We start from the raw sequence: 24,084 nt of genomic DNA, 5'->3' as shown, positions 1-24,084 counted from the left end.
ACCTTTTTTTTTTTTTTTTTTTGGTTTTTTGAGACAGGAGTTTTCTATGTAGCTTTGTGCCTTTCCTTGAACTCACTGAGATCCGCCTAGCTCTCCCTCCCGAGTGCTGGGATTAAAGGCGAATGCCACCACCACCCAGCTGGGAATGAGGTTCTGAGGCCACTCTGAGCCCCATGGCCCACAGGCTCAGGAGCAGCTTGGTGACCATGCTGTGATTTCCACTTGTGATTTCAGCTGCTTAGGAACCTGCAGAATGTTGGGGCGTGGGAATTTGAGATGGCAACAACTGTGCATTTCACATATGGGGAAACTGAGGCTCAGAGAAAAGTGGGCTGCTTAATACACTCAGTGAAGGATGACAGGTACTGGAGCCAATGATGCCTTGTCTCCTTCCCAACACAACCCAATGTGCGGAAAAACAGCAATGCTCCCACAAGTCAGACTACCTGCTCACTACCAGAGCTTGGCTGGGTCTGAGCTTAGTGTCTGCTCCCCAGCGCAGTGAGCCTGACCCAGCCTCAGTGGCTATGTAGTCTAGGCTGTATCCCAAATACTTCTAGTGCCTGCAGCAACCTGAGGTGTCCAGTGCCCTGCTCTCTCTAAAGCTGTAGTCACAGCCCCCACAGAGCTGAGGAGACCCTCTAAGCCTGCATTGGCAGGCTGCATTGTGAGGGACCCAGGCAGACTCCAATGGACAAGTCTGAAATCCCTGACTTGGCCAGCAGCACCAGGAGTTCTGGATCCATTTTACATGCAAGAAAAATGAAGAGCAGTGTTTTTTTTGTTTTGTTTTATAATATTTATTTGTTACATATACAATGTTCTATTTGCATGTATGCCTGCAGGCCAGAAGAGGACACCAGATCTCATTATAGATGGTTGTGAGCCACCATGTGGTTGCTGAGAATTGAACTCAGGACCTCTGGAAGAGCATCCAATGCTCTTAACCTCTGAGCCATCTCTCCAGCCCAAAGATAGATGAGATACTTTTTTTCTTTTTATTATTTATTTATTTAGCCGGAGCTGAGGACCGAACCCAGGACCTTGCGCTTGCAAGGCAAGCACTCTACCACTGAGCTAAATCCCCAACTCCGAGGAGCAGGGTTTTTAATTTATATTTATTTATTTATTATGCACGCACACGCATGTGTGTGAGCGCACCACAGCGCACACATGGAGTTCAGTGGACAATCTGCAGGAGTCACCCCCCTCCCCACCATGTGGATCTGGGAAGCCCCCTTTGGTAGAAGCACCTCTCCCATGGTGCCTGCATTGCAGCCCTGGGGCCAACCTGTCAGGACCCTGGCTTGCAGGGGCCCCAAACTCCAACAGACTGTTGCAGTTCCTTGTGCCCTTTGCCCCAGAACTGCTGAGAAAAACTGTGGGCGGGAAAGGTACTGGAAGGGGTGGGCCACTAGGTCATCACTGCTGCCTGTGGGGACACAGGCTCCAAGGGCTGCTTCTGCCCTCCCCCACCAATGACCTGCTGAACATACTTTTGCTCTGGGTAGCATGGGTGGGGACAGAGTGGCAGGGCACAGAGTTCCCATGTTCTAGAGTCATAGTTTGCTGAGACAGGGTCATGGAGCCAGGTCACCCCTCTTTCCCGTCCACAGTTCACGAAGCTCCACTCGGCAGCCCAGGTCTCGCAATGCAGCCTTGGCCACATCCTCACAGTCCGGGTGGGCAGCTCGGGCTTTCAAAATGAGCTCCTCCGCCCCGAGGTCCAAGATGGGCTTAGAGAAGACCTGGCTGCGGGACACCAGGTTTCGGATCAGCATGCAAGCCTGTTTCTGGAAGAGAGATGGTTGTGAACAGGGGAACAGGCCTTGTTTGGGGTCCACTCCGAACTTAGCGAACTCCTCAGAACATGAGACATTGAGCAGACAGCTACGCTGGGCCAGGCTAGCCCCATGTTCTCACATGATCTTCTCAGCTCCATCTCCCACATCTCCTAGGTGAGCACTCAAGACAGTATCTGGAACAGAGACTATGATTTCGGGGCAGACAGCTACCCATAATCCCGAGGCAGGCCCTGGAGATGCTACAGTAAGGCCATGGGTAAAGGGGTGCCAAAGTTCATTTTCAATGAGTCACCCATCTGGGTTGGTTTCAGGAACCTTCATGGATCTTAAAATCCCTGATGCACAGGCACCATATGCCACAGCTGGGTCTGCAGAGAACCAGTTGCTCCCATAATGACCTCATGGCTGGGTGGCTCAGAACACCTGACACATAGGGATGCCTTGAGCACGGTCACAGTATTTAAGAGTGACAGTCAGCCATGACAGCACAGACGGATGTCCCTGCCACGCTAGGCCTCTGGCAGCTACAGAGTTATAGCTTGTCTCAAAGGAAAAGCAGGGTGGGGTCAGTTGGGGTCAGAGTGCTTGCCTAGCATGTAATAAATGGGCCCGGGGGGGGGGGGTCCTGTTCTCAAAATGAGTGTTGGGGCACAGTCCTGTCACTACAGCATTTAGCAGGGGAAGGCAGGAAGATCAGGAGTTGAAAGTCATTTTTGTAGTCAATAAAGTTGGAGGCCAGTCTGGGTTACATTAGACCCTGTCTCAAGAAAAACAACAACAACAAACTATACAAAAGGAGATAAACACAGAGCGGACAGCCCTGGGCGGAGTTGTGTGTGTGCGTGTGTACTAAAGTGCCCAGGCTGTCTTGGCACTCTGTAAGGCAGGCAGGCCTTGAATTTGTGGTAATCCTGTTTCTTGGGGACTGGGATCATAGCTACCACACCTGGCTCCCCGCGCTTAGACACACACAGCTTCGCACTCACCTGGACGCTGGCCTCCTGCGGGTGTGCTTTCATGGCCTGCAGCGCCGCCAGTGCTCCACCACCCTCCACAATGACCCGGCTGTTCTCAGGCTTTCGCAGAGCCAGAACACAGAGTGCCGCGCAGCTCTGTTCACAGACCTGTGAGTGTGGAACAGCAACTGAGATGGATGAACAGACAGGTTCCACCTCCCTGTGTTGTTAGCATGACTGGCCAGCCACCCTGACACTTTGCAACTGCCCTCAGTGGATCTCTTCTGGCTTGAGTCATAGCAGCGGTGGACTGGGTGCCCAGGGATGGTGACGGCATTGACCCCGAGAGAACCTGACGGATGCAGCCTGCCGGAAGTCCATGTGAGTCTGAGGTGGGTACCTGGGGGCTGGCCAGGTGCCGGGTCATGGCAGCCACAATGGACTCCGTACCGCCTGCCCGGACAATGGCGTCCTTCACATCGTCGTTGCCTGCGATAGCTCTCAGGGCGCTGAGTACTTGTTTCACGAGGTCCTGTGTGGACAGCAAGGTGAGGTCACCCTGGCATGTGTGTCAGCTGCACACAGGAGGCTTGCTGGATGGAAGGAGGGGGTGCTGAAAAAATTTCTATGGCTGTTTCTGTTTGAATACATGTGGCCATCCTAGGGTCACAGACCAGCCTGTGATAACAGGATCAAGATCCACCATACAAGGAAAGGGCAGTCTGGGTCTTGTGGGTGTTCTGCCTAATCCAACTCACATGGTAGGGCATGAGGTGTGACCCAGGGAGAGCACTGAACAGCCGCAACTGAGGACGGTATTCTCATTTCCTCACTCCTGCTTACTGTAGAGAATGTGCAAGTGGGACCTGGGCAGTGGCTCAGCTGGTAGTGTATTTGCCCCCCATGCACAAGGCCGAGTTCTAGCACCCATACCAACCACATTGAGCCTGGCAAGGTAGCATACATGGATCAAATTCAAGATCAGCTGGGACTACATGAGACCTTGTGACCCTGCCCCACTCTGTCTTTCTCACACATACACACATGAGCGCATGCACGCACACAGTCTGTCATCCCAGTACTTGAAAGGCTGAAGCAGAAAGATTGCAATATCAAGACCAGCTTGGCCTTTGCAGAGCAAGACCAGTCTCAAAATTGAGTAAGAAGGGCTGTGGTATGACTTGGTGGCAGAGGGTTAGCATGCAGGAGGCTCAAAGTCTCATCAGCACAGGCAAACAAGAAAAAAAGGGAAGAATGGAACCAGAACGCCGGGAGTATGAGCGGGCCTTCTGCTCCTGAACTTTCACCCCTGCCCTCTCCTTAGTGCCAGTCTGGCCGGCTGTGGCCTCAGGGGCAGGAGCCCTGGGGGAGGAGGAAAGCTTTGGGCTCCACCTGGTGGTCACTGCAGTCAGCTAGCAGGGTCACAAGGATGCCAAGGCCTCCGAGGTCGATGACCTCCTGACAGAACTCATTCCGTACAGCCAGGCGGGACAGGGTGCTGCAGAGTTCGCTCAGGACTCCCGGGTTGTCAGGGAACGCTGTGCAGAGGCAGGAAGTGAGAGTTTGAGTTGGGAGGGGCCAGGGACAAACGAATGTGTAGAAAGGAGCTTGTTAGTCTTGGGAGAACTCCCCACATCACAGGCTGGCTGGGGTCATCCAAAATTCCCAGGGGAGAACTGGCCCCTGGCTAGGCCTGCCCTGCCCCCTGCTGGCAGCTATTGAAGCTGCTCCATCACAGAGGTAAATAACAGCCAGACCTGCTCCAGGCATCCTCTAGGTAAAGAAGCCCAGGGCTGCACATGGCACACACCTTAACCCCAGCACTCGAGGCAGGGGCAGTAGGATCTCTGTGAGTTCCAGGACAGCCTGGTCTACAGAGCTAGTACTAGGGCTTCATAGCAAAACAGGAAGGAAGGAAGGAAGGAAGGAAGGAAGGAAGGAAGGAAGGAAGGAAGGAGGAAGGGAGGGAGGGAAGGGGGAAGGGAGGGAGGGAGGGGAGGAAGGAAGGAAGGAAGGAAGGAGGGAGGGAGGGAGGGAGGAGAGAGGGAGGGAGGGAAGGAAGGAGGGAGGGAGAGAAGCCAGTCAAACTATCAATGTGACCTTGAGGTCCCTAGCTGGGAATGACTTTTCTTTTTTTTTTTTGTTTCCCGAGACAAGGTTTCTTGTGTAGCACTGGCTGTTCTGAAACTCACTCTGTAGACCAGGCTGGCCTTGAACTCACAGAGATCAGTCTGCCTCTGCCTCCTGAGTGCTGGGATTAAAAGCATGTGCCACCAAACCTACTATATTATTTGCTTTAAGTAAAGGGCTTATCCAATCAGATAAAGGTTTTGGTAAATGGGAAACTGTGGTTTCTCAGTGGATAAAGACTCTGCCTGGGGCTGCTGGGAGACTCTGGTCTTCCCTGGGGCCTTCAGACTACAAGAATGTGAGTCGTCCTCTCTATACTTGGGGCCTGGGCTTAGCAGAGAGTGGTTTGTGCTGGACTAATGTTAACAAGGCACTGGGCTCCACCACAGCACTGCAAAGCAAGAGACAAGACAGGGCTCGCCATGTCTGTCCTCCTCGACTGTCTCTATCAGCCTAATTCAAGCTGCTACACGCAAGCATGGAAGATGCACAATTCTTCAAGAAGCCGACTGACTTTGCAGATGGTCAAGCTCCATTTCTCAGCCTCTTTGGAAGTGTGAGCAGGGACTACAACAGCCCTTCCTGTCCCTCAGAGTGAGAACGCCACACACAGGCCTGGCCGTGGAGCTACAGCCACGGGACAGGCGGGAACTGATCCTTGTAGCACACCGTGCTCCAACTTTCAGGCAGGTTTTGTTGTTTTGAGACTATGTAGCTTTGGCTGGCCTAGAACTTGCTATGTAGACTGGGATGGACTCAAATTCACCTGTCTCTGTCTCTCAAGTGCTAGATTAAAGGTATGTGTCACCATGGCGCACTACAGCCAGCTCTTTCAGAACTTCAAATGGATGAAAGGGACAGGCTGGAAGACAGTAGATTTAAGGTATGAAGATCAACATCGTGACTGCCCACAGCTGACTCAGCATGTGGACACATGTATGTGCCAAAGTACTTACATATGAGGACAGATAAAAGTGTAGGGCAGCTTTGTTAATTTTACAGTGCTGAGGATGAACCCACGACATCCTGTACCCAGGTAGGTCTCTGAGCCACGCTCCCAGCCCCCCACTGGGGATTCTAGGCGGGGCTCCACCCTGACCACGCCCCAGCCCCTCACTGGGATTCTAGGCGGGGCTCCACCCTGACCACGCCCCCAGCCCCTCTCTGGGATTCTAGGCGGGGCTCCACCCTGACCACGCCCCCAGCCCCTCACTGGGATTCTAGGCGGGGCTCCACCCTGACCACGCCCCCAGCCCCTCAGTGGGATTCTAGGCGGGGCTCCACCCTGACCACGCCCCCAGCCCCTCACTGGGATTCTAGGCAGGGGATCTACAATTGGGCCACCCTCTCAGCACACCCACCCCACTCTTACCAATGCTGCTCTTACCTCTCGCAGCCTCAATGAGCACCTTCAGACCTCTGTTCTCCTGAACAATCATCTTGGCATGCTCATGGGCATGGCCAAAGGGCACTCGGATATCATCATCAAAGGTCATGACCCGCAAGGCCCAGCAGGCTTCCTTGACCACATCGGCATGCTGGGCATGCTGTGTGATAGCAGCAGTTAGCAGGGGCAGCACTCCAGCTTTCACCAGACCCTGCCGATTCTGCTCATGTTTCAGGCAGGCATGGCGCACGCAGCGGATCCCACAGCAGGTGAGTTCGGTATTGGCGGCATTCTGTGCCAGTGTGGCCACGAGCAGCTGCAGGCCCTGGGCATCTAGGAGATCAGGCTGGCCATCAGTCAGCATAGCCAGAGCATTGAGAGCCTGGAGCAGAAGGCCCTGGTCGCTCGTGGCAGCGAGCTGCCAGGCAGCCAGGAGGATTGGGTAGGCCCCCTTCTGGGCTGCCAGGTAGCGGCTGGCCTTCTGCTGCCTGCACTGGTCGCAGAAGCGGGCAAGGTGGGCTGATACCTCCTGGGGCCGAGACCCAGTCAGGGCCTCCTGCAGATCATTGAGAGCCTGCAGAGAATGTCAGTGTTAGCTGCTCCTGTTAGGCTCTGAACCACAGTGAACCTCACCCCCAGAATTTGGGCCCAGGATGGCTAGATCCATCTGGAAATTTCTATACCTACACTGCTATTTTAAGACAGGATCTTTCGTGTGTGTGTGTGTGTGTGTGTGTGTGTGTGTGTGTGTGTGAATACTCTCAGAAGCCAGAACAGGAAATAGGATCTCTTGGAGCTGGAGTTACAGGCTGTTGTGAGCCACACAATGTGGGTGCTGGGAACTGAACCCAGGTCCTCTGTAAGAGCAGTAAGCACTCTTAACTACTGAGCCATCTCTTTAGTGCCAAGACAATGTCTTGACATATAGCCCAGGATGGCCTTGAAATTATGTTGTTTAACCTTGCCTTGAACTCACAGGAAACCTCCTGTAACAACTTCCTGAATGCTGGGATCCTGGATATGAAGCACTATATTAAAATGAAAAAACATCTTTGATTGTTATTTATGTATTATGTGAGTTCTGCCTGCATGTCTGCCCATGTACCACTTATGTGCTTGATGCTCGAGGGGGTTACATTCCCTGGAAATAGAATTACACACAGATGGTCGTGAGCTGCCATGTCGGGGCTGGGAACTGAACCCGGGTCCTCTGTAAGAGCAGCTTAACTGCAGAGCCAGCTCTCCAGCCCTCCTGCTCCTGCTTTTTAAGAACTGGGGATCGAGCCCAAGGCTTCATGCAGCGACACGTGCTCTACCACTAAATTGCAGACACCTCCAGCCCTCAATTTTTATTTTTTAATTTTTTGTTAAAGAAACTTTACTTCTTTGTCGAACACACCCACATACCCCACAGCACACATGCAGAGAGCAAAGAACAACTCATGGGAATCACGGCCCTCCTCATCAGGTCAGTTCCAGGGACTGAATTCAGGTCATCAGACACAGTGGCAAATACCTTTTCCCATTGAGCCCTCTTGACTCTTTTTCCAATAGAGCTGAGACTAGAACCCAGGGCCTGCATGCTAGACATGTGCTCTATCACTGTTCCACACCTGTAGTTTTCGAAGCCCTGTGTACCATGGGTCACACACCACACAGAAGTGCCAGCCACCTCAGTGGTTCTGCTAAGCAGCTGTGCATGTGAGCAGACACACTGGAGTTAACTGTGATGCCGCCAAGAAGCCCAGACAAGAGCAGCAGGGAAGCCATCAGAAACAATGCAGGGCTGCTGTAGAGGGTAACTGCCCAGAGTGCTTTGGGAAGGAGAACCTGCCCATCTGGACAGCTCCCTTCCATCCACTCCCAGTGAAGCCACATCACACACAGATTTCTCAGATGCACTTCTATGCCATCTGGGAATTATGAGAAAAACACCAAACACAGAGCCAGCCGGTCTGAGTGGCGACTGGCATGACCTCAGGATGCGCCACAATACGAGCCAAGGCTAAGGTGACGTGCCCAGTGCTCCTGAGGTTGCTGGCAACATGCCCATGAAAGGGAGGCTCAGCTGAAACCAGTAGCCCAAGGGATTCGGTTTGAATTCAGCTACCATGACAAGCAGAAACACCTGTTGGCAGTCCTGCTCAAGCTAGCCTTAGGAACCTTGGCAGAGCACATTACACAGAACAGGGATTGACACAGCCAAGGAGCCAGTGAGGTGGCTCAGTCTCAGCGAGTAAAGGTGCTTCCTATGCAAGCCTAATCCTGGGTTCCAAGCTCAGGACCCACAGAGCAGAAGGATAGAACAAACTGCTGAAAGTTGTTCTCTGACCTCCAGAGGTGCATCTCAGCATGTGTGCCCCCCATAAGAATTCTGCTGTAAACCAAGTGGTGGAGGTGCACGCCCTTTAATCCCAGCACTTGGGAGGCAGAGGCAGGCGGATCTCTACAAGTTTGAGGCCAGCCTGGTCGACAGAGCAAGTTCCAGGACAACAGAGAAACCCTGTCTTGAAAAAACCAAAGAATTTTGCTGCTGTTGTGGAAACAAGATTGTATTATGTGGCCCTGAGAGTTTTTTTTTTTTTTTTTTTCCCCGAGACAGGGTATCTCTGTGTAACTTTGCGCCTTGTAGACCAGGCTGGCCTCGAACTCACAGAGATCTGCCTGGCTCTTGCTGTGCTAGGACTAGGATCTGAGTTCAGATCCCCAGAACCCACACAAAGCTGGCCAGAGACCCTTGCTATATTGAGTGCCCTTGACCCTTGGGCAGTGAGATCACACATGCACTGTGTGTCTCCAACATGTCCTCAAAGTAGCTCAGCTGTTCCCGGAGGCTGGCAGCCCTCACATGACACATGACTGTAGACTCTACTGGTCTTAAGATGAACCAGCAGACACAAGACCACTAACATTCAACCCTGATTTCTGCCATATGGGACATGGGGAAGAAAGAGACCCTCCAGAGCATTCCAGGGATGAGGGAGACAGCTGCCCTACCTGTAGGACATCATGTGTGGGCTCCTGAAGGCCGTCCAAGGACACTGGCGGTGCTGTTTTCACGATGTTGCTCAGATCAACCCCTGCAGAGGGGAAGATGAGACAAGTGACACCCACCCCTCAAGTCCCTCAGGAGGTCCCCATGGAACGCTTGCTTCCGGGGTTCTTCCCAACAGTCCCTCCGCTGCACAGGCCAGCCACAGACTGCACAGCACATGTGTGCCGCTGCTAAGTAAGGCCTTGCCACATGTGCTATGTCTGGGTAGGAAGGTGGTAGATTCTGCCTGGCAGACAGATGGGGAGGGGACCCTACAGAGCCTCTTCCTTTGAACTCGAACCCCTACCGGTCCCTCTGCACCTCAGGCCCCGAAGACATCCCTTCTGTGGGAGGCACTTCTTGCGCGTGCGTGCGTGTGTGTCTGTGGTTTAAGAGGTTTTTTGTTTGTTTTTGAGAGTCTTACTATGTAGACTAGGCTAGCCTCAAACTCAGAGGTCTACTACATTCTTCTATCTCCCAAATGCTGGGGGTTAAGTGTTTTTGAGGTTGTATCTTGCTATGTAGCCCAGACTGACCTCAAATTCCAAGTACTCTTCCTGCTACAGCTTCTAGTACTGAAATGAGCTGGTAGTAGTGGTGCACATTTGTTATCCCAACATTGGAAAATGGAGGCAGGAGAATCAGTGTTTAAGCTAGCCTTACCTACATAATGAGTAAGAGGCTAGCCTAGGCTACATGACTCAGTCTAAAAAAACCAAAACTAAACAATAATAAAAATAAGGAAGAGCTGGGATCACAGACATGTACCACCACGCTGTGTTTTGTTGAAAACTGTATGGGTGTGCATGTGTTGGTGTATGCAGGTGTTCATGTATGTGGATGGTCATGGGAGTATGTGTTCATGTGTGTGGATGGTCATGTGAAGGGTGTGTGCATGTGTGTGGATGGTCATTTGGGGTGGGTGTGCATTTGTGGATGGTCATGTGGAGGGTGTGTGCATGTGTGTAGATGGTCATGTGGGGTGTGGGTGTATGGTCATATAGGGGGGTGTTCCTGTGCAAGGGTGGGTCATGGAGGCCCAGGGTCAAATTCAGGCATCATTCCTCAGGAGCTGTAATCCTTTTAGAGACAGGGCCTCATTGGAACCTGGAGCTCACCAATTAGGCTAAACTGGATGGCCAGCAAGCCTCAGAAATCCACCTGTCTCCACCTCTCAGTGCTGGGATTACAAACATACCCCATTGTGGGGCTGTGGTATGGTGTGCATGACTTAAATCCTGGCACTCAGGAGGCAGATGCAAATGGACTTCTGTGAGTTCCAGAACAGCTAGGGCTATAGAGAGAAAAATCCTGTCTCAAAAACCAAACCAAATACCAAATAAACAAAAAGCCTAACCCCCCCCCAAAAAAAAACCCCAAAACAAACACACCCTATGTAGCCTCTCCAGATATGCTCCCAATGTTTACCTGATTGCCCACAGGGCACCCCATTTCTGTGCTCTGGAGCAGACATTCTTTCTGAACTTCTGGCTGACCCCCTGGCCAATAGAGAGCAAGACTGAGACCAGAAACAAGAGGAAATGGGGTGTGCTCATGCCTAGCACCAGCCTCCACCAGCAGCCTGGCACACACGTGGTCACACTCACCTTGAACCTCTGCTCCTTGCCATGTGGCTCAGTCCCCAAAGACTACTAGCAACACCACGCTCACCCTATAGCCCTACCACGCTACCCCTCCGCGACTCAAAACTGGCTCCATGCCAGTGGTGAAGGTGAAGCGGGGTGCGGGCGATACATGGACATAGGCAGGGATGGGGTCAGTAGCACCCACTGTTATGTCAGGCTGAGGGCTGTGGCCTCTAGGAGCCAGGACTGAGCCCAGCACCTTACCTTGTGATTCAAACTGCTCCACAGCTTCTCGAACGGCCTCCTCAGCGCCCATCTCAAACTCCTCAATGTTCTCATGCACTGCAGCATCAAAGGTTTCCTGTGTGATCCGCTTGGAAGCCATCTCTGCATGCTGAGTGGGAAGGAACATTTGGTCAGGAGATAGCAGGCAACTGAGGGTCTGGCTACCCTAGTGGTGATGCCATTTGGGCATGCCTGGATTGCAGTACTAGAGAGGCGGAGACAGAAGGGTCCTGGCCAGTGGGAGGCCAACCTGGGAGGCTACACAGTGAGACCCTCTCTCAAAAAGCCAAAATGAAAAAGAAAAGAAAGACCTGCTGGTAAGATGGCTCAGTGGGTAAAGGACCTTGCTATCAAGTCTGAAGACCTAAGCTCAATCCTAAGAACCAGCATGGTAGAGAGAACGGACTTCCAAAGCTGTCCTAAGCTCAGTCCTAAGAACCAGCATGGTAGAGAGAACGGACTTCCAAAGCTGTCCTAAGCTCAGTCCTAAGAACCAGCATGGTAGAGAGAACGGACTTCCAAAGCTGACCTAAGCTCAGTCCTAAGAACCAGCATGGTAGAGAGCGGACTTCCAAAGCTGCCCTAAGCTCAGTCCTAAGAACCAGCATGGTAGAGAGCGGACTTCCAAAGCTGCCCTCTGACTCTTGTTTCAGGCCATGGTATCTGCAGCCCACACATATAAAATGAAATGAAGAAAACATAAAGAAAAGAGAAGAAAAGGCCACTTGGGGCTGTCTGCCAGGCCACAGTGACAACCATGAAAATGATCTTCTCACCTACACCACTCTCCTCAGAGCTCCTTTTATTATTTTTTCAAGACAGGGTCTCACTGTGTAGCCCTGGCTGTCCTGGAACTCGCTCTGTAGACCAGGCTGGCCTTGATTAAAGGCCTGCGCCACCACTGCCTGGCTCCTCAGAGCTTCTAAAAGTGCAGAAGAACTCAGGCTGTCACCTTAGCACTTGGGAAGCACAGGCAGATGGATCTTTGGGAGTTCCAGGACCTGCTGGAGCTACACAGTGAGACCCTGTCTCAAAACAAACTTGGCTTTCAGCTAAATTAAATCCCCCTTCCCTTAAAAAAGAAAGACAGACAGAAAGAAAATTATTGTGTCTGTTTCTTAGGACATTATTTGTGTGGGGAGGGCATGTGTAACCCCTGGCACAGATGTGGGGAATGGAGAACAGCATTCAGCTGTCGATTCTTTCCCTCCACCATGTGGCTTCTGGGGATTGAACTCAGGCTGGTAGGCTGAGCAGCAAGCACCTTCACCCACTGTGCCATCTCACTGGCCCCGAACCTCACCCTATCTCATAGTTCAGTATAATTTTCTATGTAACTGTGCACAAAGACAGCATTATACAGCAGTTTACACTAAGGAGGCCTCACGTGAAATGCTGAGGCAGGAGGACCTGGAGTTCAAGATCAGCCTGGGCTACACAGTGAGTTTCAGGCTAACCTAGGCTACATGAAATCTGACCTCAATAAACAATCCACCAAAGATGGGGCCTAAACAAAACAGATGACAATGTGACTTGGCAGTACTGGGGATGGTGGCCTCACCCAAGCCTGACTGTTCTCTAATACTAGTTAATTTGACTTTTAAAAAACTGCATTTCGTCCATGTGTAAGTGCTGGCTTGCATTTGCTGTGCGCACATGCAGAGGCCAGAGAATAACTTGCAATTGTCAGTTCTTGCGAACATGGGGGTCTTGAGGATTGAACTCAGGTCATTAGGTTTGGCAGTAAGCACTTTAACCTGACAGCCACCTCTCTGGCCTGAATGCTGTTTCCTAATACACAGTCCATAATCAATGTTATCAAGCTTTCCTGATAATGTTCTCTATAACAACTGACACTTGCCCATTCACTCTAGAATCATGAATCAGTCAGTGTGGTGGTACACCTGTCATCTCAGCACTGACTCTGCAGGTTGTCTCAGGCTGTCTCAGAAAACAACAAAAGCCCATCCCTGCGACCTACGAGGTGAGAGGAGAGGACTGACCCACAAGTCCTCTCATCTCTACATGTGGATCTCAGTGTATGTGACACACACACAGTAAATAAATGTATGAAAATAAACTTTGAAGTTCACACACACCCTCCAGTATGTGTGGTTAGCTGGGCCTCATGGTACAAGCCTGTGATCCAAGCTCAGAGGAGGCTGAGGCAGGAGGACTGCAGCCAGGGCTACAGAGTGTAGACACTGTCTAGAAGAAAGAGTGTGCAGGTTGAGGTGCTGGAGAGAAGGCTCAAGATTAAGAGGGCATGTTGCAGGCTGGAGAGATGGCTCAGAGGTTAAGAACACTGACTGCTCTTCCAGAGGTCCTGAGTTCAATTCCCAGAAACCACATGGTGGCTCACAACCATCTGTAATGAGATCTGGTGCCCTCTTCTGGCCTGCGGGGATACATGCAGGCAGAACACTGTATACATAATAAATAAAAAATAAATCTTAAAAACAACAACAACAAAAAACCTCCTATATTAAAGAGGGCATGTTGCTCTACCATGAGGACTAGAGCACCCACATCTGGCAGTTCACAGACAGCTGTAACTCTAGCACAAGAGATCTGATACCCTCTTCTGGCTTTCCTGGGTGCTTGAGCACACACACACAAATAATAATATAAACATAAATGACAATATTAAAAACAATTTTAATAATAATTATTATTAAAGCACAAGTAAACCAGAGGCAGGCTAATCTGAGTTCAAGCCTGGTCTACAGAGCAAGTTCCAGGACATGCCAGGGCTACAGAGAAACCCTGTCTTGAAAAATAACAACAAAAAACCAAACAAACAAGCCAACCTAATTCCAGCACACTGGAGGCAGACGTGGTGGACCTCTGTGAATTCCAGACCAGCCTGATCTACACAGTAAGACACTGTCTCAACAAAACAAACAAAACAACTAAAAATTAAAACACACTGGCTCAAGCAGCCTCACTCTCCTATTCTCCTCCGTTTTGTTTCCTGTAAGATGCGGCCTCACGTAGCTAAAGCTATACTTGAACTCCTGATCCTCCACACTCTTCCAACAAACCCGTTTATCTGCTGTTTTTGAGGGAGGGTCTGGCCACAGCCCAAACTCGTATGGAACTCGCAGGAGTCTTCCTGTCTCTGCTTCTCGAGCTCACCACAACGCCTGTTCTTGCTGTTTCGTTTGGTCGTTTTTTATTCGAAAAGTCGGTCTGGCTACGTAGCCAAGGCCGGTCTCGAACTCGTAGCGGACCTTCTGCCTCTGCCTCCCTAGAGCAGGAATGACAGATGCACCAACCACGCCTGCTCCATCATTATATCCACAGTAGGACCTTCGTCCCCCGAACCCAGAGCCACACTGACAGTCTTGCACGCCCTGTCCTCCTTGCTCCACTGCCTAGAATGCAACTGAGCACGCAGCAGGTACCAGCACACAGCGGCAGCACCAATGAACAGTATCGCAGAAAAGAACGTGTACCCCAGAGAGGCGAGGCTTTGGTCCCCAAGAATCTTTAGTACGATTCTCTCCTTCCACCAAACCAAGTCCCTGAGGGTCGCGCAGACACCACCAGCCCGACCCCGCGACGCCCACTCCCCTCTGCGCCCACCGCAGGACCGGGAGGCCGGCGTTCCTCACCCGGTCTACACAGCCACGTGGGGGGAAGGGTGGGGCTCGCGGTTGCCGCCCCAGGCTCCGCCTTTGGCACCTTCCGGCCACCGTATGCGCGCAAGCGCAGAGGCGCCGCCTCGCCTCAGCGTCCCTCAACCGAGAAGCTCCCTCCCGGAGCAACAAGGGCGACCACGAACACAGGTAAAGCGAAGGGAGCCACAGAGTACACGTGGGGCTGGAGCCCTCACCGCTTTTTCCGTGCTGCTTCTAGCTGTCGCTTCCCCTTAAAAGGGATAGTTTTCACCTCGGTAGAAGCCGTCCTGAGAAGCGAGCAGCGCGCGTGCGCGAGAGCGCCAAGATGGCTGCTGGCGACGCCTGCGCATGAGGGCCTAGGCGGTGGCAGCCAGCGCTTGCGCACCAAGGCGAGGCGGCGGCTTGCGCCTGCGCAACTCAGCGCTGCGGAAACCGTTGGCTTATTTGCATCTCCCCGCCTCGCGAGGCGGCCGGTAAGGAGCCTGAGGCTGCGGCGGGGGCGGCACCGCTCGGGGTGAGGCCTGGGCCCTGGCGACGAGGGAGGGCGGGCCCCGGGCTAGGCGGACTCGGGAGGGCCCGGGCGAGCGCTTTTCTCGGGCCGCGATTGCGTCCATTCATTGTGCTGTAGCTCGCAGCCGGCCGGGCGGGCGGGCGGAACGGCGAACGGGGTTTGTGTCGGGCCTCCAGCTGCTAGGAACCCTGCGGCCTCTGGCTGCCCATCCCATAGATGGGGAAACTGAGGTGCAGACAGATTCGCTACCTTGATTAGATCTCAGGACCACCTGACCCGGAGATCCAGCCCCCCTATCGTTTTTCTGGGGCGTGGGGAAACCGGATGATTGTTACAGAAACGAACAGAGGGCAGGTTTGTCCCTTGAATTCGGAAGTGCCGTGACGCGGGCTGTTACTGATACCAATGCTGCCTGTTTTTTCCCCTACTTAAAGAATGTGTCCTCATTCCCAGTGAGTGCCTGTTGGTTCAAGACCAAGGTACCTGACCTTGGTTGGTTCGCTTCTTGAAGCCTGCTTTTCCTAATGTCTTTTCCTTCCTCCCTCCCTCCCTCCCTCCCTCCCTTTTTTAAGGCAGGGTCTCTAGCTGAGTGTGATGGCTCACACCTGTAATCTCAGTGCTCAGGAGGCAGAGACAGGAGATCCCTCACTTTCAATGCCAGCCTAGTTTACATGTTAAGTTTGAGGCCAGTCAGAGAATATGTGGGTAGATTCTATCTGGATCCCTTCTACTCTACCCTGCCACCCAGAAAATAAATAAATACATAAGTAAAAAGACAGGGTCTCCACGGCAATGCACACCGGTAATCCTAGTACTTGGCAGATGCAGAAGGGTCAGAATTCAGTGCCAGTGCCAGCGTGGACTACTCTCATGTAGCAAAAAAAAAACCATGCACACACAAAACTGGATTTTGCTGTGTAGAATAGGCTGGCCTGGAACAGGTGGCCCACACAGGCTTTAAACTTGCAGTCCTGTTGCTCAGCCCTCTAAATGTTGGGGGTTACACATGCATATCACTAGGTCCTTTCTTGGGGGAGGGCAGAAATTGATGTCTGCATATGGACTAGCTAGTCTGGCTGGCCACCAAGCTCCAGGGGTCTTCTCCACCCCTCTAACTCAGCACTGAGATTGCAGGTGCATGTGTCCTTGTACCCCCACTTTCTTTCTCCTTAATTTTGTGTATTTCTGGGTACATGTTTGCCAGAGCACATGGGTAGAAATAGGAAGACAACTTGTCAGGTGACAGGGTGCACTTAGGCCATCAGGCTTGGCCCCTTACTGAGCCATCTCAGTTCCATCCCTCCCCCCTCCTTTTTAAAGATTTTATTTATTGGGCTGGGTAGGGGCAAGTGGGTAGGTGGAAGCCAAAAGTTGTCATATCCCCTGGAACTGGAGTTGTATGTAACTGTTAGGTGTCCAATGTAGGCAAACACTCTTAACCACTGAGCCACCTCTCTAGTCCCTGAGCCCTTTTTTCGGGTTCTCACTATGTAGTCTTGGATGGCCTAGATCTGGACATACCATTGCCTCAGCCTGGGAAGTGCTGGCACCAGTGGCCTGCAGGACCACACGCAGCTCCTTGTGTGCTGTAAGGACTCGGCTCTCTCGGTGTGTGTTGAAAGATCAAAAGAGCTCTTCTGCTAAGACTGGCTCAGTGCACAGCTGTAGCTCAGTGTCCCCTGGTGGGATGTTATTCACTCATCCAGAGGGCTCTCAGGGTGAAGTGAGCTCTGGGAAGCTCTTCTCCAAACTGAAGTTTGGGTGGTCACACCTTTCCAAAATACCTTTTTCCAGGCCATTCTTCCAGTTCTGTAATCCTGTTTTTGGTAGTGGTTTTTCCCTGGGGCAAGTTGTCTTGATTAGTGTGGCTTCTCTCACTGTAGGAGAGAGAAACATGGCGGCAAGGCGGATGGCACAGGAATCTTTGGACACCGTATTGCAGGAGAAATCTAAACGGTATGGGGATTCTGAAGCTGTTGGCGAAGCTCTCCAGCTTAAAGCTCAAGGTAAGTTAAGATGCTCAGGATGGCCACATTGGATTATAATGCTCTGGGTGCAAGCCAAGCTACTCTGACCTTTGCTGGATTTGTTGGAAGGAGATTACATTTTCTTGTGGCCCACCTGCCAGTTAAATCAGTGTGCAGGAGGTGCTATTTTTGGTACTTAGAGCACGTCAGCCAGATGCTCTGCCATGAAAGACTTTGAGAGTGTTTTGGTGTTGGGGATAACCCAGGCCTTACTCATGCTAACACACATACTCTGCCACTAACTACACCCTAGCTCTACAGAAGGGTTCCTGCGCGTGTGCGTGTGTGTGTGCGTGCGTGTGCGTGTGTGTGTGTGTGTGTGTGTGTGTGTGTGTGTGTGTGCGCGCGCGCGCGCGCGCGCGCGTACGTACACACATTTGCATGCAGTGGTCAGAGGACAGCTTACAAAAATTGACTGTGGGTCCAGGGGTCAAACTCAGTTGTCATTCAGGCTTGGGGCAAGTGCCTTTACTCACTGGGCTATCTCAACAGCTGTCCCCTTTAAGACTCTGCCTCAGTCTCAGCAAATTGGCTGGGACTGGAATCTTAGTTCTTTTCCCTTTTTTGGGGGGTGGTGGGGTGGTGGTGGAGCTGAGGACCGAACCCAGGGCCTTGTGCTTGCTAGGCAGGTGCTCTACCACTGAGCTAAATCCCAACCCCGGAATCTTAGTTCTTGCAGGCATATCTAAACCACAACTTGTGGATCACTATAGATGTAGTCCAACACAAACTCATAAACTTACCGAAAACGTTAAGATTTGTCATTGTTACAGAGGAGGTTTTAGGTTGATTAGTTCTCTAGTGTAAGCTTTGTAGATTTTAGGACTGTCCCTTTCAAGGCCCTGTCTCTCAGTGCTGGGTTGCAGCTGTCTGCAGCCATGCCTGGCTCTTATGGGTGGTGGGAGCTTGAACCTGGTCCTCTTGCTTGTACTACAAGCCTTCTTACCCACTGAACCGTCTCCCCAGCCTCCACACATCACTTCTTTCTTTTTTTTTTTTTATTTATTAAATATGTTTATTTATTAAATTTTTTTTTCCAATTTACATACCAACCCCAGTTCCCCCTCTCTCCCCTTCTCTAACAGGTACCGGTCAGCTGTCTCTGTGGGTTTCCCCATCATGATCTTGACCCCCTCTTCTTTTTTTGAATGCCGAATGTCGTTTATTGAAGGAGGGAGGAGGCCTTAAATACAGGCTTACAGCACAATGGGAGAACCCCAGTTGGCAGAAGTTTGCTTCTGATTTTTTTTTTTTTTTTTTTTTTAAGCTGAGGATCGAACCCCGGGCCTTGTGCTTGGTAGTCAAGTGCTCTACCATTGAGCTAAATCCCCAACCCCGCTCCTGATGTTTTACAATCTTGCATCTAAGCAGTTAACGCCCAATATGCTGGATACACAGACAAGGAGCTTCCTTTAAGCATTCAGGAGGGTGGAATCTCACAGGGCATTAGCATAGGGAGGATATGAAGGTCAAGGTCAGCAAGCAAGGCAACAGTTACCCAAAATGGGGGCCAGGGCCCTACAGGCCCCCCCCTTTTACTAAAAAAAATGAGCTTCTGACTTAGGTTGCGAGGGACATCAGCAGGTCACCTTACCTGTCCTGGAGACACCTGTCCAGGCCACACAGGTGTTCTGTCTTAGGTTGGTGAGCGCCCCCAGGCATTACCCGTCTCTGAATACTCATTATCATACAGGCTCAATAATGTGAGAGCTGAAGAGCTGACTGTTGCCTAAGATCTCTAAGTGGTGCTGGGCTTGCAATCTCACACATCACATCTTAATTTCCTCAAGAAGACTAGTGGGGCATTGTGTTGTGGTACATACTGAGGAGCCTGAGGCAGGATTCCTGTGAGTTTGAGGCCAATTTGGGCTATATAAGGAGACCCTGCCTGAAAAACAGACAGAAAGAAAGATTGATTGCTGGAGAAGCAGTAAACCTTATAGCACGGGTTCTGGAGCAAAGCTGTATGGTCTCTCAGCTGCCCTTTCTTTAGGCTTCTGCTCTATACTGTACATGTCTTTCTTCTGTAAACCAGGCCATGGGAAATGTATGATACCGCTATCATTCCTGCCTCCTAGCTCTGCTGTCCTGACTGCACCAGAACCACAGACAGGGCCAAGGGATTCCAGTTTGTTTCTTGCTGGTGGAAATTCATATCTGCCTCCCCCCACTCCCCTTAGCAGCAGCCCTTTACCGCCAGGTGCTGCCACTTCACACATGGTGAGAGTCTCTGAGGATGGCCTTTCCCACTGTGTTTGTGTTCCTGCCCATTGTATTGCCCTTCTTGGCACCCACCTTCCCGCAGTGTGTCTATGTATGTGCATGGGGTGGGGTGGTGGTAGGTGGATTTGTGTGTGTTGTTTTCCTAACCCCAGGGCCAGAAATGTGCGAAATAAGAGCTCTGCTACTGATCTATCTCCTTCCCTTCAGTAATGACAGTGCCCAGTGTGTACAAAGTAGGTGCTCAGTCTTTGCTGTAGAGGGGAACTTGTATTTGCCCAGGAGTGTGGATTTTTGTGTTTTCTTCCATTTTTCTGCTTCTTGGTACTTGTCCCTTTTCTTGCCCCCCCTTTTTTGTGGGGTGGTGGTGTTGTGTGCAATGTGTTCATATTTGTGTGTGTTCATATGGGGGTGCACAGGCATGTGTGGTTACCAAAGGTTGACATCTGGTGTCTTCCTTGATCACTTTCCACTTTGCTTGCTTTTTAAATATTTATTTTTAAATTACATGTTTATGGGTATGTGTGTGGGTATGTGCACCTGCCTGAGGGGCAAGAGAGTCACTCTGAGTGCCAGAAGAGGGAGGGCATCCGCTTTCATGAGCTGGAGTTGCAGACAGTTGTGAGCTACCTAATGTGGTTTCTAGGACCTGAACCCAGGTCCTCTGCAAAAGCAGCGAGTGCTCTACCACTGAGCCTTCTCTCCAGCCTCACCTTGCTTTTTGAGACATTTGGAGCTTGCTGATGTGGTTAGATTAGCTGGGCAGTGGGCCCTGAGACCATCCTGTCTCTACCTCCCCAGCCCTGGGATTATGGTCTTGTACTGATGAGCTTCTGTGTCCTCATCCAGAATGAATCTCAGCTGAACTGTGCTGCTCCAAAGCCTGAATGCTTAACCAGCCAAATGCTTCTAGTTTCTGGTCTTCACGCCTTATATATCTTTCTGCTTTCTGCCGTCACTCCCTGGGATTGAAGGCTGGATTTCTGGGATTAAAGGCGTGTGTCACCATGCCTGGCTGTTTCTGATGTGGCCTTGAACCCAGAGATCCAGAGGTATTTCTGTCTCTGGAATGCTAGGATTAAAGGCGTGTGCTACCACTGCCTATCTTCATGTTTAATATTGTGGCTGTCCTGTTCTCTGACCCCAGATAAGTTTATTAGCCTGCACAATATTTTTGGGAATACAGTACCACACAGGTGGATCTCTGTGAGTTCGAGGCCAGCCAGGTCTCCAGAGCTAGTCCAGGACAGGCTACAAAGCTACAGAGCAACCCTGTCTTGGAAAACAAAACAAACAAACAAACAAACCCAACTGTGAGAAAGCTGCCTGAGGCATGCTGCTGCCATAGATGGCGTCTGTGGGCAGCTTCTTGCAGCGTTTGTGTACAAAAGGAACTGCAACAATATCTGTGCACCCCCTCCCATCCTGGATGACACTCTACTGTCCGCCATAGCCCCACTTAGTGTAGCTTCTTCTACTCCTACCTGCTCTGTCTCTGGTTCAGCCCTAGAGACAGATCTAATGACCACTCGGCCTTTCTACCACATTAGGGGCGGGTGCCAGGTTGTTGCCTGCTCAGCTGTGGTGGGTGTGGCATGGGCCAAGGCTGCTGCCTCCCAGAGGCAGTGTGGGACATGGAGTCCTCCAGGACAGTGAGCGTGGCAGAAGTGGACAGAAGTGGAAACCCTGAAGTGGGCTGGGTGTGGCTGCATAGAAACTAAGCCCCTTCTCTAAAGGGTAGGTGGAGTGATGGAGAGGGTAGTGTCTGGTGGTGAATTGGGGAGCCTGTGTCTGAGGCTAATGTGTGCCTGTTGGGTAATCCACTACCGTGCCTTGGCTGATGGCCACAAGGCAAGCACAAACCTGGTAATTGTGATCACCTCTCAGTGCCCATAGGACATGAGGTTCCCAGCTCTATGTAGTGCATGCTCAGAAGGTGCTTCCCCCTAATATGTAATGGTATGGTGGTGTCTGCACAGCATGGAGGTGTGCTCATCTTCTATGCATTTCGGATCCCCAGAAATGTAGCTAAGCACTGAACATTGTGGCAGCAGTCTCCATGCTGTTGTAGAAGGGAGAGTGCTGGGAAGCTGCATGGGGAGTGCAGGTGCAGGTTTTCCAGGTGCTGTTACTCTTACTTGGTTGAATGCCTGGTGGCACTTCTCAGTGGACCAGTGTAGACTGGCTGGTAGAGGGCTGGAGATAGCACCACACACATTTCCTTTAGTGTGTGTGTGTGTGTGTGTGTGTGTGTGTGTGTGTGTGTGTGTGTGCGCGTGTATTGCCTGAGTGCATCTGTGTTCCCTGTATGCAGTGTGTGCAGGCGTCTTCCCCAGGCACTCATTCTCCACTTTCTATATTGAAGCTGGGTCTCTTACTGAATCTGGAGTCACTGTTTTCAGGCTCTAACTGGCTAGCTTGCCTTGGGGATCCCATGTCTCCACTTCCTGAACATGGGGGATTTCAGGCAACCACGCCTGTTTGGTTTTACTATGGATTCTGGCCATCTGGTCTCATGTCCTCACACTTGCATGGCAAGCGCTCTATTCACTAAGCTATCCTGATGTCTCTACCTTTTTAAACAGTGTTAGCAGCTAAAGTGCTTTCTGTCTGTCTGTGGCCATCTGTTTCAGATCTCTTAAGGACGGGCTCAAGAGCCAGAGCAGATGTCTATGAGGACATTCACAGTGATAGCAGGTACTCCACCAGTGGATCTGGAGTGTACTCACTAGACGTGGGAAGAGAGAGCCTGAGAGGTGACATGTTTGCGGGACCTCCCTTCAGATCCAGCAACCAGTCCGTTGGTGAGGACAGCTATCTTCGAAAAGAATGTGGCCGGGATCTGGAAGCGGCCCACACTGACTCCCGGGACCAGAGTTTTGGCCACCGGAAACTGGGACATTTTCCTTCTCAGGACTGGAAGCTTGCACTCCGTGGCTCTTGGGAGCAAGACTTGGGCCACCCAGTTTCTCAAGAATCCTCCTGGTCACAGGACTATGCTTTTGGGTCTTCAGTGTTGGGGGAGTTGGCCTCCTCCAGGCGGTTGGAGAAGGAGAGTCGGGATTATGACCTGGACCATCATGGTGAGGTGGACTCTGTGTCTAGAGGCAGTGGGCAAGTCCTGGCCAGAGGCCGGTCTCTAAACATGGCTGACCAGGAAGGCACTCTTCTAGGAAAGGGGGACACTCAGGGCCTGCTTGCAGCAAAGGGTGTTGGGAAGCTTATCACACTGAAAAACATGACCACAAAGAAAATACCTGTTGTCGGTCGTATTACTTCCAAACCTCAGGGCACTAACCAAATCCAGAAAGCCACCCCAAGTCCTGATGTGACCCTCGGAACAAATCCAGGGCTGGATGAAATCCAGTTTGCTGCTTTAAAGATCCCCTTGGGCCTGGACCTGAGGACCCTCAGCTTCCCCAGGAGGAAGCTGGGCTTTGATGCCATGGACAAGGCAGATGTGTTCTCAAGGTTTGGCATAGAAATCATCAAGTGGGCGGGGTTCCACACCATTAAAGATGACCTCAAGTTCTCCCAGCTCTTCCAGACTCTCTTTGAACTGGAAACTGAGACCTGTGCCAAGATGCTGGCCTCCTTCAAATGCTCCTTGAAACCAGAGCACAGAGATTTCTGCTTTTTTACTATCAAGTTTTTAAAGCACTCTGCTCTGAAAACACCCCGAGTCGATAATGAGTTTTTAAACATGCTTTTAGACAAAGGTGCTGTGAAGACCAAAAACTGCTTCTTTGAGATCATCAAGCCCTTCGACAAGTACATCATGCGACTCCAGGACAGGCTGCTGAAGGGTGTCACGCCCCTGCTCATGGCCTGTAATGCCTACGAGCTGAGCGTCAAGATGAAGACCCTCACTAGCCCGTTGGACCTGGCCGTGGCCCTGGAGACCACCAACTCTCTATGTAGGAAGTCTCTGGCACTCTTAGGCCAGACCTTTTCCTTGGCCTCCTCCTTCAGGCAGGAGAAGATCCTAGAGGCTGTGGGCCTCCAAGACATTGCTCCATCTCCTGCTTCCTTCCCAAACTTTGAGGACTCCACTTTGTTTGGAAGGGAATACATAGACCACCTGAAGGCCTGGCTCATGGCCAGCGGCTATCCCCTTCAGGTCAAGAGGGCTGTGCCTGTAGAGCCCAGAGAACAGAAAACCACATCTCAGCCCTGGGCTGCAAGCACTCTGAGCCAAGGTAAGATTTCTTTTTTTAAACAGTGTCATCGTTACCATTGCTGAAGTATTTTTGTTCAGTGTGTGTGTGTATGTGTTTGGATGAACAGATACATAAGTGTCAGGGCACATGTTTAGAGGTCTTCAGAGGACAGCTTGTGGGAATCAGTTTTTTCCTTCTACCACATGGATCCTAGGGATGGAACTTCAGTCATCAGGCCTGGCTTTAAGCACTTTGACCCACTGAATCATCTTGCTGTCCAGAGGTTTTTTTAAAAATATGTGTGCACTGGGCGGTGGTGGCGCACGCCTTTAATCCCAGCACTCGGGAGACAGAGGCAGG

The 24,084-nt window shown here is 51.4% G+C and overlaps 2 protein-coding genes across 8 annotated transcripts in view; one reads left to right on the top strand and one right to left on the bottom strand.

Moving 5' to 3' along the window:
* Positions 1-1,085: 1,085 nt before the first annotated feature.
* Armc6 (armadillo repeat containing 6) lies at positions 1,086-15,156 on the bottom strand. 3 transcript variants are annotated; one of them, XM_036209377.1, is made up of 8 exons: positions 15,022-15,156; positions 11,163-11,292; positions 9,276-9,358; positions 6,279-6,852; positions 4,154-4,299; positions 3,162-3,293; positions 2,792-2,929; positions 1,086-1,793 (listed from the first exon to the last, which is right to left on the bottom strand). In XM_036209377.1, the coding sequence occupies exons 2-8, from the start codon at positions 11,281-11,283 to the stop codon at positions 1,581-1,583; spliced, it is 1,407 nt and encodes a 468-aa protein (XP_036065270.1). In that variant the 5' UTR covers positions 11,284-11,292; positions 15,022-15,156; the 3' UTR covers positions 1,086-1,580. The 3 variants fall into 3 exon arrangements, with proteins under 3 accessions (XP_036065270.1, XP_036065271.1, XP_036065272.1); XM_036209378.1 differs by having other exon boundaries at positions 14,801-15,038; XM_036209379.1 differs by lacking the exon at positions 15,022-15,156 and adding an exon at positions 14,642-14,794.
* The window catches only part of Sugp2 (SURP and G-patch domain containing 2), a 31,535-nt gene continuing 22,342 nt past the window's right edge, over positions 14,892-24,084 (top strand). For 3 of the 5 annotated variants that reach the window (XR_004946891.1, XM_036209374.1, XM_036209373.1), the window contains exons 1-3: positions 14,908-15,320; positions 17,201-17,323; positions 22,198-23,763. Coding sequence is in view for 4 of the 5 variants with exons in the window: in XM_036209374.1 (XP_036065267.1) it covers positions 17,212-17,323; positions 22,198-23,763 (1,678 nt within the window). In the remaining variant the exon portion in view is untranslated. Of the gene's footprint in view, positions 15,321-17,200; positions 17,324-22,197; positions 23,764-24,084 lie in introns of all 5 variants that reach the window. The other 2 variants (XM_036209376.1, XM_036209375.1) reach the window with 2 other exon arrangements.

This window comes from Onychomys torridus, chromosome 17 (assembly GCF_903995425.1).
Source record: "Onychomys torridus chromosome 17, mOncTor1.1, whole genome shotgun sequence".
Lineage (NCBI taxonomy): Eukaryota > Metazoa > Chordata > Mammalia > Rodentia > Cricetidae > Onychomys > Onychomys torridus.
This window is presented reverse-complemented; position numbering and strand designations above follow the sequence as displayed.

Bases quoted from the DNA above. Each gene is read 5' to 3' on its own strand.
- Armc6 (XM_036209377.1), bottom strand. From the start codon at position 11,283: ATGGCTTCCAAGCGGATCACACAGGAAACCTTTGATGCTGCAGTGCAT. The intron at 3,294-4,153 runs GTGGAGCCCAAA...CTGTCCACACAG, and splicing joins CTGACTGCAGTGACCACCAG to GACCTCGTGAAACAAGTACT. The intron at 1,794-2,791 runs GTGAGTGCGAAG...TCTCTCTTCCAG, and splicing joins CGCAGGAGGCCAGCGTCCAG to AAACAGGCTTGCATGCTGAT.